The sequence below is a fragment of the Centroberyx gerrardi genome, chromosome 8 (assembly GCF_048128805.1).
Source record: "Centroberyx gerrardi isolate f3 chromosome 8, fCenGer3.hap1.cur.20231027, whole genome shotgun sequence".
NCBI lineage: Eukaryota > Metazoa > Chordata > Actinopteri > Beryciformes > Berycidae > Centroberyx > Centroberyx gerrardi.
The window spans coordinates 11,546,169-11,559,730 of NC_136004.1; the positions used below are offsets into that span (position 1 = coordinate 11,546,169).

The following is a 13,562-nucleotide window of genomic DNA, read 5'->3' on the forward strand; positions in this document are numbered from 1 at the left end:
ATGATTTTTTTGCCTTAAATTTACCCATCTATGAGGGTAATGACATTAATTATTCATCAGGAAATACCACTCGTCAAAACACAACAGAACCTTGTCATTTTCAATTTTATAATTAATAATTTGTTGCTCCACGTCTAATGTAATGATTCCAGTATTTTAATGCCATTCTTACTATTCTGTGCACCCCAACACTTTTTTCCGGTGCCAATTTTTATTTTACTCATCTTTTATTTTGAAGGCAAAATCGCATGACTTCCGGTATTCTTCTGTCTATCTCTGTCTGGCTTGACACTTCCCTGCAGAACTGGACCTACCACTGTCTGACGTCACTTTCTAACTATCCTTATACATTTGAGCAGAGCAATCAAACATTCAAGAATAACTGTGCAATTAAGAAAACTCCAAATAAAACCGCTGAGAAACAACTGATTTTCAATAGAAAAAAAACTTTCTCACTCCACAGAATGCAGAGGATCTTTGAGATTTCTAGTGTGTTCAAAGCAGAAAGCAAAGGCAGTGAGATATATTTGTTTATTGAGAAGTTACAAACTGCAGTAATACCACTGAGCTTTTCATGTCTTGAGTTTTTATATATATATCTATATATATATAGATATATATACTGTGTGTGTATATATATACATATATATATATATATATATATATATATATATATATATACACATTTGTAGAGTTTTGAAATCAAAAGCTTACTCAGCACAATAAGCAGCTCTTTCACATAGCCAACAAAATATGACAATCAGGAATGCAGTTGAGGATGAATCCACCTTAACTCAGTTTACCAGCCTCACATAAATCTGTTTTGTAAATTCATACTACACATCATACTAAGTAATATCAAACTGATGTAGGTTATATGTAGAGCTGGTATTTTAAGGACAAAAGGCCTGAATTTGAAAACATAATTAATTTTTGTGTATAATGGTGGTGGTTTGCCTTATGATGGTCAATGACTGGATCTCATAGTTCACCCACTGTTTTATTTACCACTACATCACTGATGGCAGTAACCTAGGAATTATTTATAAGACTAAACCGAGTGAATTTTGGACACATGAAGCATTGTTTGACAGTTTCTCTTCAGTTCATTTGCAGTTCATTTGCAGTTCACAGTCTGATGGACCAGATCACATCTGATCCATCAGAAGTCCTTGTCCCAGCTTGTCCGTTGCTCTGGTGTGCCTTCAAAATGTTCAGTATAATGATCAAATGTGCTGCTCTCCAAGGGATGCTTGAACTGAAAGACAATGTAACTGAAGAATGAATATCAGTCCGCCAAAACAATGCATAGCATTATGCATAGCATGTAGTATGTAGTCAGCAACAAAGCAGATTAAGTCTACTCAGTGTAATAAGAATGATCATTAGACAAATATAATAAATGAAGCTGAACCTTTGTCTTACTTTGGGAATGATTGGAGGGTTTAATGTGCCTTTACACAGTCCTTCCCAGTTGAATCCTTCAAACCATCTGAATAGAAACACATTATCACAGCCTGTAACACATTGTGTCCAAGCACAGCCTCGGTATTTTCCTCCAATATAATAAATCTTTCATCTTACTTGTGCTTCTGGATGTCCTTGGCCCCGTTTCTCTGACTCCCCAGTCTCTCCGAGGGATTGCTCCTTGGTGATAGAGAGTAAGAGAGATCTCACAAATAAATCATGAATTAATAAAAATGTGATTTTATCATTAAAGAGGTTGTATTAAATGCTCTTCTTGTATGGGTCATGTCTAATAACAAATGCATTATTTTTAATGAGACTTTTTCTTCCTTTCTGAGGTGGGGGAGGGGGATAGTTGATGGAAGAGGGGGATTAAAGGGTGGGGGGTGGGTGGAAAGGCAATTACATTGTGCTTGTTGTGCTTTTTATGTAACAGTTTGGCAAAGCATTCAGTATTTGAACAATTATCATTAACTTTGATGTTATAATTCATGGTGGCGCTGAATGATGATCCAGTGTAGCTCGTGTTTACAACCAGGGCCGGATCTACGCACAGGCATTCTAGGTACATGCCTAGGGCCTCCTTGCCACTAGGGGGCCCAGACAGAGGGGTAACATCAACCGCCTACATTAAATAATGTTTAACATATTTATTTTAAAATATTTTAAAAATATAAAAATCCGATCTAAAACTTTATTTCAATTTTTATTTATTTTTTATTTATTTATTCATTTTTTTTTTTTTTAAACATACACAACGTTACATTAGCGCCAAATGTGCGGGAAAAAGTATTTCCGGTTCAGTGGAGATCATCACTGTATGTTAGCAGCAGCGACATATAGGCTAACTGTTAGCAGCTTTTCGGTATGCTTTCAGGTGCAGCAAAGCGCAAAAAAAAGAAAAACGAAGAGGAAGAAAGAAAACGACAGAGAGGGGCTTTACACAAGTTTCTCTCGGGCCCTTCAAAGCCCACAAGCCAGCCTCAATTACCGGCTGCAACTGCAAGACCCTCCGCTGCGGAGGAGGAGGAGGAGGCTCCGCTGCACCCGACGACTCGGCGGCAGAGGCAGGTGATTTTAGCCCTGTTACATTAGCAGTAGAGCAGCAGCGGGTCGCAACTTTGACAGATACCGAGGATGATTCCTCTACAACGACACAAAAACACCACCACAAGCAACAAGGATGGACAACGCATCAACAACAACATCAGCATCAACATCACAGGACAAGACTATGGGAGAACATGAGCCAAACGTTTTTTTCACAGAACCTCTGGACCCAGACAGGGTGATAGCAAGCTATTCATCTGACCCTGCAAAGTGGAACACAATTGACGACATAATGCGTGAGTACTTTGCATCAATCAAACCCTGTCAAAATATTGGGGATTTTTCTGCATCACTGAGAAAATATGGAGACACTAACCGAAGCTTAACTAAGGAACATTTCTTTAGGAAAAAACTAAATGGAGAAATTCTGTCGAGAGAATGGTTAGTATACTCGCCGTCTACTGGCTCTGTATTCTGTTATTGCTGCAAGTTGTTCAGTAAAAGAGACACTGCATTTACCACCGGATTTAATGACTGAAAAACTGTTCCAGTCGCTTACATGAACATGAAAATTCTATGGACCATCGCAGTGCTGTGTTCAGTCTGTCATCGTTTGGAAATAAAAATCCACGAGTAGATTCAAATTTAGTACAGCAAGTGGAATCTGAGAGAGCATACTGGCGCAACATTTTAAAACGTATAGTGGCGAGTGCCGGTTAAAAGTCATTTTGTTTGTTTACCAAATATCAAAATGTGCGTGGGGGGGGGGGATACAGTCTGCCTAGTGTAATCTATCCATTTAATCCGGCCCTGTTTACAACACCTGCACAGTTTCTTTATGAGACTGGAGGCACTTTTGCTGATGGTTTTCGGGAAGTTGATCTGATCGATGCCACGGATAGTTGCAGTGAAAATCTTCATCGGGTCGGAGCCACTAAATGGGAGACTGGAGAGGGAAAAATGAGACGAGCATCATCACTTCTCTGGAGAGGAGTGGAGAAATGAGCAAAAAACATATGGTAGGAAAAAAAACTGCACATCTTACCCTCCACTTAAAAGTTCAAACACAAAGACGCCCAGTGACCAGAAGTCTGTAGCCACACTGTGGCCTTTGTTCAGGATGATTTCGGGGGCCATGTAGCCCAGCGTGCCGCAGAACGTCCAGGTTTTCTTACCCATCTCCACCTTTTTCGCACATCTGGAGCCCGTCTACAAAAATTCAATTGACTTCCATTACAGCCTTGCCAATGCATAAAATCCTCAGTGTATTTAAAATAAGCTATAAAGTTGTCGTACCAATTTGGCATATCCGTGCTCGTCCAGGACAACGTTTTCAGGCTTGAGGTCTCTATAGATGACATCATGACAGTGAAGGAAGTTCAGCGCCTCGACAACACAGGCGGTGTAGAACCGGGTGCTGCAGTCGTCAAAGGATCCTCTGAAACACCAAGGTCACCTATTGCTGAACTGAGCGAATGTATCAAAACTAATGTGTGATGTGGGTGAATGGAAGGTTGGGACACAGTCCCAAGTCAGATAAACTCTCAAAATTGCACTCTGGTGAAAGCACAGCCAAAACACATCAGTTGGACAATAAATATTTCATCACTATGGAGAAAAAAGTGTATTTTTACCTTTTATTTCTATTAGACCAACAATACCTACCTGTCTTTCAGCAGACTCCACAGATCTCCACCAAGACAAGCCTCTGTCAGCATGTACAGGCACTTGGCATCTCTAAAAGTTCGGTGTAGCCTGGGATCAAGAAAGGTGACATGCAACATATAAAAAACCTGTTTTTAAACCATAAACATGTTATATAATCATCATAATCAGGATTAGATTACGGCTGGAGAATGGACACCTGACTATGAATGGACACTGAGCCTCCATTAGGACGTGTCTCTCTCTCAGGATGTGCTCTTGCTGAGCATTGTTAAGGATCAGCTTCTTCCTAAGGACCCTCATGGCGAAGGGACACTTGCCGTTGCTCTTTAGCTGCACCTGAAAGACGTGGAAATCAATAGATTACATTATAGAAACATAGAATCTTAAGAAGAAGGTACCACTGGGAATCTATGCCATTGTGTATGAGCTGCTACGAGATCAGCACTCACCAGGTCTACGTGACCAAACTCCCCAACTCCCAGATTGCAAATAACCTGGAAATCGCTTAAGTTCGTAGCTGAGAGGAGCGTAGGATCCTTTTCTGTCCTGCTCACAGGGGAAAGAGGGGTGAGCTGGCACCCACTGTTTTCTATAGGTGCAAATAACTCTTAGTAGTTTTCCAAAACAGCACTCTAACGCTCCTTACTCGACTCGACTCCATTCATTGCTTTGCTGCACATCATGGCTCCCATCCACCAAACTGCCGATGATATTTTTGAAGGTCCTGAAAAACAGAAACAGAGCCTCAGACATCTGAAAGGAATGTGATTAAAATTCCTGGACCAAAGTCAAGCATCATAATCAAATGCATTTTCTATGCAGTGAACTAACATAATTTAGTCACTTACTCTCTGTCTATTACCAAGCATGTAACTTCACCAGCAGCAATCACATTCACAGTCCGCACATCTTCTCTAAAGACAGAGTGAAGACACTGATGACATAAGAAGGTCACACACAATATAAAGACACTAATGCAAAACGCTGCTATCATGCTGGCACAAATGACACGTTTTCCTAAAGAAATTGTGCATTTTCTGAATGCTGTGTGTCTGTGGTCTACATGAAGATGTACATGTACAGGTGCCTTTCTGAATTTGCATGGAGGAGCACCCACAGTCCCTTCATTATGGTTGTTTATGAGGGAAATGTTCTGAAAAGTAAATACATAACACAAAAAAATATATCGGGTTACTGTCAGTTAGAAAATGCATCCTCTCCAGAACAAAATTGCTTAGGAGAAGCTCAGTAGTTATGGATTCCACGCAATAAAACCTATTATACCCCCACTGTAATATTTCCTTGATAACATCCACTGAAAGTACATTATTTTCTCCTTACCCCCACAGAGCTTTTTCTCCAAACCATTGTCTCTCGGAAAGCTTAGAAAGGACTAGAGGCTCTTCGTGGCCTGGCTTCTTCTCTGTCACTCTCACCTAGGAAAGTAGAGAGAGCGGTAATGGTGGAGAGCAATGTGCAAGAGCACTGAAGTCAATTATCACCATCAAGCAATTTCAAAAGTTGCATTGACATTTTGTCCTCCACATTCTAAAGCTTTTTCTCTGAAAGCCACATTCCACCTGCGCTGCAGGCATATAAAACCTTACCTGGCCTTTACTAATGATGTAAAAGGTGTCTCCCGTGGCCCCTTGTCGAATGATGTAGTCACCCTCAGTGTAGTGTGTCTATGAAACACAGAAATGAGAGATGGAGGGGCAAACAGGAGAGAAATATGGAAAAGATGAGGATGAAAGGAAAGCCAAGAAAAGAACTAGGTGTGCTACTGACATAAAGCTAGGCAGCTACCAACATGAAGGATTAATTCTTACTGAGAATCATTAAGATTCTATCACAGCACAAACTGAGTTGTAAGCTGAAAATAGAAAATGCAGGGGGACTGCATGTAAACAGTCATGTTTACATTCGATAATCTATTGGCTGGATTCTGTTTGATGAATGTGCGTTGGTTACAGAATTTGTGCTTCTGGTTTTCAATACTTAATCTGCACCTCCTCCATGAGATCAGACATTTTCATGATGACATCCTCTGGCAACGACTGCAGGAAGGGAACGCTGTAGACACACAGGTACAAAGAAGATATTCTAAGGTTTCATCCAGGCCCATTTGAAAAATGGTTTGATTTGATGTTTCTGTGAATTCTTGGGTGACTGAGCATATTCAGAACGTGCAAAATTGTATCATTGACTGCTGACACTGTGGCCACTGAAACGAAACCGGACTATCGAGTGTGCAAGGCCTAAATGCAGCAGCAAGTTGACTGACCGGCAACATGACACTTCAGCTACTGTGGTGCAGATGCTAGAGTACAAAGCAGCTTAGTGGGCCTGTTGCTTGTCAAATCAAGTGCATTGGTCTGGTGTTCACCTGCTAAGCAGCTCCATTGAATGAGATAGGCTGCTGAGACCATTCTGCATAAGTACGGTCTGGAAGCTCTTGCGGTCAATAACCCACAGCTTGCTGTCTGTTAGTGCTGCACAGCAGAAGAGAGAGGCAGAGGAAATGACAAAGGCTGTGTAAATGACATTGGAGCTCAGGTGGAGACATAATCAAAAGGCAAGTATTGAAAGGCCTGTCAATGACAGAGGCATTGTGTGAGGACAGTGCCGTACTTCCACTGTAAAACACAACAGAAGCCTAGACTGGCTGACGGTTCACTGTGGTACAAAGCACAATATTAGAGGAGGAGTGGACGGGGTCGGCTACAGCCTTGTGGTAAAAGACTAGACAGTTTGCAGGCCAAAGCCGCATTAGGAATGCTCATCATGTAGAATAACAAAACTCTGCTAGAGCTAATTTTCTTTACAGAGGAAGACTTTTAATTTAAATCCAATCTGATTTCCTTACCTATTATTACCCTGTTGCTTCATAATAGAGCTTGAAAGAGGGTGTTGTAAATTAATAATGACCCATATTGATTGATTCACTGGAGCTTCCGGCAAATGGAAGAAGGTGTCCTCTGGACAGTCTAATTACATCCACCATCCTACAATATAGTGCAGTACCATCCTAATATCTCAATTCCCCATTGGTTATGCCCTATCAATTTTTTGGGTTTTTCACGTTATCTGCTGCTAATCAACATACACAACATGAGATAACACACATAATTCACAGACAGTGCTTTACATTTTCATCTGAAAGCTGTGCAGAATGTTGTTAGTAAGTAAGACATCGGGGTGAAAGTGAAAATATTCTGACATTTTCTGTAGAATATCCTGTGTAACCATAAACTTGCATGAACGGATGACGAAGCCTCGCTTCCATCTGTGCCTTTATCACTGTCAGTATGAGACAGACCACAGGAGAAAAAGCCTTATTGATGCTCTCAGATGGCAACAATGAAAAAAGTAATTTCAGGTCAGGAAAGAGATAAAGGAACAGTGGCCCTGAACAGTTCCAGGAGAAGGGTTGACAGAAATGGACGCGGAACAAAAGACAACAGACCGCCGACATGAATTGAGAATTGTTGCTGCAAAAGGAGAGCAGATATATATATATATATATATATATATATACTGCAGAACAGTAAATTGGAGAGGCTGATTGGTTGCAAGGTAAACACACACAATATACAATAAAAAGGAAAGTAGAAGGAAGAAAAAGAATTGAAAGAGTTAGAGAAAGACAAGGCAGAATAAACTGATTTTTCAATTTGAACTGATCCTGACCATTTCCACAGCCTATTTATTTGTGAAACCAGGTCAGATGCACGTAGCAGTGGCTGCGAGAGTTTTCCCACAGGACTCTGAGATCAGATGCTGGAGGGAGACGATAGCACACTTTCTATTTTCTAAGGAATATCACAATTTCTTACTTCTGAAATGTATTTGGTAGGTCAGGGTCTAACCATGAAAAGGGTTTCTTGAATGCAAAGTGTTTTTCAAAATGTTGTTTGAAAATGTTTTGGAAAATTCAATATCCATCTCAGAGTTGAAGTAGTTATGTAGTGGAGCTGGGAGGAGACGTGGCCGTCAGACGGCTGGGTTATGCACTAAAGCAGAGTGTGTTTTTAATTCCCCACATCTCAGAGAGGAGCGTTTGAAGCTGTGGTGTTGTCTAAGATCTCAAAAGGCTTTTTGATTTCAAATTCAACTGACGTCTTCCTTCTAGGACCACTAGTCAGAAATCTGCCCTTCTGTGATATTCTCTTAAACAAGAATTATTTATATCCTCACCAAATCAAACCAATCACATTGAAACTGCACAAGTATTTCAATGTGACAGATTTGTATCTTGTTCCCGTCAGTGATGCCAGCATGCAATTATAAAACCAAGGAGCCAACACAATGTTTTGATACCTGATACAGTGTAGGGATGGGTATAGCTGTACAGGAGTGTCAGCTCTCCAAACAGGCTTTCTGGTTCAATTGTGAGCAGCTTCTGGCCATCCTTTGTCACATCCAACCTCCCCTCTGTAATCAACACACATACTCAGTGCAGTAAATATGGAATATGTAGAACCATTCTGTACATGCATGTGTGAAAACACACAACTGTGAGTGTGTGTTTCTGTGTCATATTTATAGCATGGTGTTAATTATTGTCAAGAACCTTCAGCTGTCTGAGATTTACCATAGGAACCAGGGCTGGGGTCAATTCATGAATCAACTCATCAAGGAATTGGAATTGGAATTTGAAAAAACCTACTGGAAACAGAATTGGAATTTCTTGGAAGTTTAATTTAATTCAATGAAATTCTGTGAAATTCCTTTTTTTTTTTTCTTACTACATATCTGAGATTACAGATAGTGTTATACATTATCAATACTGGATATCATAGAATGTTAAAGGAACCTTTCAGGTGGTATTTGATGCATAACATGTAATCGTAATCCATACATTATGATTGAATGTATTTGATTTGTTGAACTGTCTTTTATTTGATTCATAATGTTTGATTTATAATGTTTAGCAAGTCAAGACAACCTCTCTTAGAAGTAGAATTTCATGGAATTTAATGGAATTCAGTTCTTTTTCCTGTCATTCCAATTCAATTCCTATTGTGTTTCCTTAGAGCTGAGTGACATTCCAATTCCAATTCCAATTCCAGCTCCAGGAACAGAATTGGAATTTACCATGCATTCTCAATTAAATTCATGCATGGCACCAACCCAGGTAGGAACAGCAGATAACCTCAAGGTGGATATCACATCTCACTGGTTAGGATGACAAGAGAAAACTACAGAGCAGCCACTCTCCATTAGCTGTCACATCACATATTCAGGCAAGATTCCTGAAGACAATCAAGCATTGATGAACTCTGCGAGCATTTCAAAAACCAGGCCAAAGCAGACCTCTTTTCTCCTGTCTCTTGTATCAACATGACATTTCAACACAAAACAACAATGTGTGCCACTTGTTATTCCTCCAAGTGCCTCTCCTTTCCTTGTCCAAACAGGTCATTCTCACATCACTGTGTCTGAGAGCGGTGTCATTGGAGATTACTGTCTAATCGAATCGTGAGCCAGGAGTAAGAAGGGTGATATACGCTACGTAATAAAAATAATCATTTGAACTGACTGTTCCTCAACCGTGGTCATCTTGGTGAAATGTTAACAAATGTCCTCGGGCAAGATAAATGTCAGTAATTATAAGAAGAAAATGTTTTACCCTCTAAAACATAGGCCAGAGCCCCGTTGGTTCCCTCCTGAACGACACAGCAGCCCTGGCTGATGTTGGTGGGATACACACAGGCCATGATGGCTCTGATTTGCCCACCGTCGAGGTTCTTCAACAAGTCATTCTTCAGCAATGCCGCCTGAATCAGCCTCTGCGACCTGGGGGCGGAAATGTAGGACACTCCATTAGGACTACTGATGTAACTGACATTTAACAGCAAAGAATCTGCAGCCTTGAGTGAAGTGCCATACTGTGTTTGAAAATGAATAGAAATCTTTATTTATTCTGAGTCACGCAGGAGCCACTTGATGAGCCTTGAGGGTTTTGGAAACACATTTTGTCAGTGGGAGCTGAGGTGAAAACCGCTGTGTGCTCTTACTCTGGGCTTTTGTCGCAGCTTCGGTGGGAAATCACCATGAGAGTCGCCGGGTCCAGGGTGCAGGGTTCAGAGGTGATCGTCTTCCTTTTGGCTCTCTGCTGCTCCTCGCCTTGAGCCGAGCACCCTGGGAAGAACACAGGAAAACACATAAGTAATTCACGTTTAGGACACATTCGGCCTATTGATGCTGTAAAATCGGACACATAAAACCACTGTGTACCGGCACCGACTGCAGAGGGTCCCGGGAGCGAGACGGTGGCTCTGTAGCGGTCCAGCTCTTCCTGCAGTCTCCGGATGAGTTCATCCTTGGTGTCCAGCTCCAGCTCTAGCTCATCGATGAGAGTGTCCCTCTGGCGGAGCTCCTCAATCTTAAGCTGCAGGGCGAACTGGAGGTCTCGAAGTGTGCCCATTACCTGGAAACACCAGGTGAGACAGGTAAAGACCTCTCTCTCACACAGACAGACAGACACACACAAGAACACACACACAGTGGTCCATAGGAACATCTTCCTGGTATTGAGTTGCAGCCCCTTGTGCACAATCCACATCTCAGTTGTCTCAAAGCATTAAAATCCTTCTCTAACTCGTCTGCTTCTCTTTATCAACATCATCTTATCTCCTTCGTGATTGGGTTAGATTTAATAAGGGAAATCAATAAGGGATAATGGCTTTTACCTGGATTCACCTCATCAGTTCACTTCATGAAAGAGTAAGTGTCCCTAATATTTTGTACATTCAGTGGGATTTTTTTTTTTGCTTAACAGGTTGTTGGACAAATTGTTGGAACTGGTAGGAGGAGGAGATTGGTTTACATAACAACACTGTCTTAAATTGATCTTCAGATCTTTATAGGCTATTGAAAATTGTTTGATGAGATCACTATCCTAAAGATAAAGCAAATTTGTTTTTGGAAGCTGACTGAATTAGGAAAGATATATATAGCCTACTCATCCCTGAACCCCATCACACTGCTTCCACTTCAGGAAAAAAAAACAACGTGAAACCTTTCTTTGAGTCTGGTCTAGAGGCTTGTTCTCCGCTCCCACAGCTGTTTTATTTCCCAGCGTCTTATTATCAGCAGATGATAGGTTGATGACTTCCAGGGTATGCTTGTGTAAATGCATTACAGATACGTTCATTTTAATAACTCTCTCTGCGTGTCTCTTTGTCTCTCTTGCTCTCTCTCTGAAGAAAAACAACTATAGTAATCCTATAATACATTTTAGAAAGATACTTAAGGAAAATTAAGTCCCTATAGGAGTATTATAGTGATACTATAAGATATAAAAACGCTATGAGGTACGATATGGTTATTATAAACTCACTATTGAGTGCCACACACTTTTAAGTCCCGATAGGAATATTATCGAAATATTATAGTGATTTTTCGTTAGGGACGCAAGCGCGCCCGCACACACACACACACACACACACACACGCGCGCGCGCGCGCGCGCGCGCGAACTGGACAAACAGCTTTAGCCTTCATAATAAAAAAAAACAAAAAACTAGTTGTTAGAATCTGACAACTGCGTTTCATGGCTTGACTGTTTGCATACACAAATGCACGTTCTTGTGCAAAATGATATAACGCCATAGCCTACTGTAACTCACCTATCAATGTGAATTGTCATACAAAAGGATCTCTTACCTCAGCCTGCAGGGCGTTGACAGTGTGGAAGTCTTCTCACTTGTCCTGAATAGCTTTCCCCCTGTTTGGCAGCAGATAGTCCATTCGACAGGTGCAGCTCTCCTCTGTACCCGCCCCTCTGAATGATGCTCCTCTCTTCCACTAAGCCGGCCGGGGCTGGGCACAGACAGCAGGCAATCACATGACCGAGACAGTGGAGACACTATCTGGAAGGGTGTAAATGTGGAATACATGTATTTCCATAGTGGATCCCAAGTGGGCTCGGGGGGTGTTTTAGGGGTTTCCAGAGGGGCAAACTGAAGAATATTCCACTATTATTTTACTCACTAGATGCTGGCACAGTGAGAGAGTGCAGGCCTATATAATGATGACTGTTTGGATCAGAGGCTGTTGTTATCTTCCCACATGCAGCAGGCACAGCAAACTTCCCAGTGTTACTAAGTGTTGATTTTTCGGTGAGAAATATTTGGAGTTGACATGAGTTTATTTGTCCACTCATAGAGCTGATATGGCTCTGTTCAGAACTATCTAGAATTAACTCTGATGGATCATGGATGTGGAATTATATAGACTCAACACTACAGTATATAATGCTGATTTTTACACTGATAATTTCGCTGTGTATAGTTATGGGAGTCATATCTAGCAACAAAATTTTGCTCAGATGGAGTTCCTTAGTACAAATATGAACAAATAAGGGTCTGTGGGCTAATGTGTATCTATTTGGGGATTCTTCACATGAAAACGTTTGGGAACCTCTGGCGTAATGAGCGCATTACCAAACGCTATCAGACTATGAATGATTAGCGTATCTAACCAGTTAAGAGGAAAAATAGAAACATATGTCCATTTCTGGGTCTACAAAACGCTAAAATAGGGAGACTACACCGGGCTCAACAATGTATTTCTTTACCCGACAGGTTACTACCGAATTATTTTGTTGCCGTTTCCCATGAGCGAATTTTGCTGCATTCATGTGCTCCTCGTAAACTATTGTTTCCGTGCAGTTAACGATACATTTATTAACACTGACGCATGACATTTCCAGCGCAGTGCTCTTCATCTGATAATATAGGCCTACAACAACTTTTGTACATTTTTTTTCGGTGTTTCGGTGCTTGGAGATGCATACAGTGTTTTTTTGTTAAAAGTTGTTTCTTCCTATGCCATAATTTGTTGACACAGATTCCATGCTTCTCTGATTTCCGCGGAATCAGAGAAAGGGGAACTAAGATGCCCCCCTCCTGTCTCGTCTCGGCTCTCGCGGTGTTCTTAGAACCTCCTTGGAACGTAAAAGTAAAGTTTATAGCCTGATATTAGTGTTCTGTAGCAACTTTGCAAAACGCGATTGGCGGCTTCTCGTTCACGGTGATGGATTACCTTTACCGACCGAATTCGAAGTCTCCGAATATGTTTTCTATGTTGTTTGCAATTGAATGAGAGGTATGGCAAAACTGATTTAAAAATGTCTTTAATCGTGGCACATACATGTAAGAAATGTGGAAATTAACATTAAAGGACTGGAAAATGTAAAAGATAATGAGCAAAAACTCAAATCAAATTGTTCTTTAATGCGCTCTCAAGAAGTAGTTTCATTTTCCCGACAGTACTAGAAGGCAACGTAAATTACAATAGACTTCAGCCGTTGTAACGCACTCCAGCCTGTGGGTGGCGCTGCAGCAGCAGGAGAAGCACGTAGAAGCTGTA

The 13,562-nt window shown here is 41.0% G+C and overlaps 1 protein-coding gene across 1 annotated transcript; it reads right to left on the reverse strand.

The window, feature by feature from the left end:
- Positions 1-810: 810 nt before the first annotated feature.
- Positions 811-10,615, reverse strand: prkg1l (protein kinase cGMP-dependent 1, like). Its single transcript, XM_078285231.1, has 19 exons — positions 10,426-10,615; positions 10,206-10,329; positions 9,818-9,984; positions 8,506-8,619; positions 6,572-6,677; positions 6,195-6,258; positions 5,793-5,870; positions 5,527-5,621; positions 5,034-5,099; positions 4,832-4,909; positions 4,635-4,731; positions 4,382-4,521; positions 4,183-4,272; positions 3,814-3,955; positions 3,563-3,726; positions 3,341-3,463; positions 1,585-1,647; positions 1,426-1,492; positions 811-1,258 (listed from the first exon to the last, which is right to left on the reverse strand). The coding sequence occupies exons 1-19, from the start codon at positions 10,613-10,615 to the stop codon at positions 1,163-1,165; spliced, it is 2,064 nt and encodes a 687-aa protein (XP_078141357.1). The 3' UTR covers positions 811-1,162.
- Positions 10,616-13,562: the final 2,947 nt, after the last annotated feature.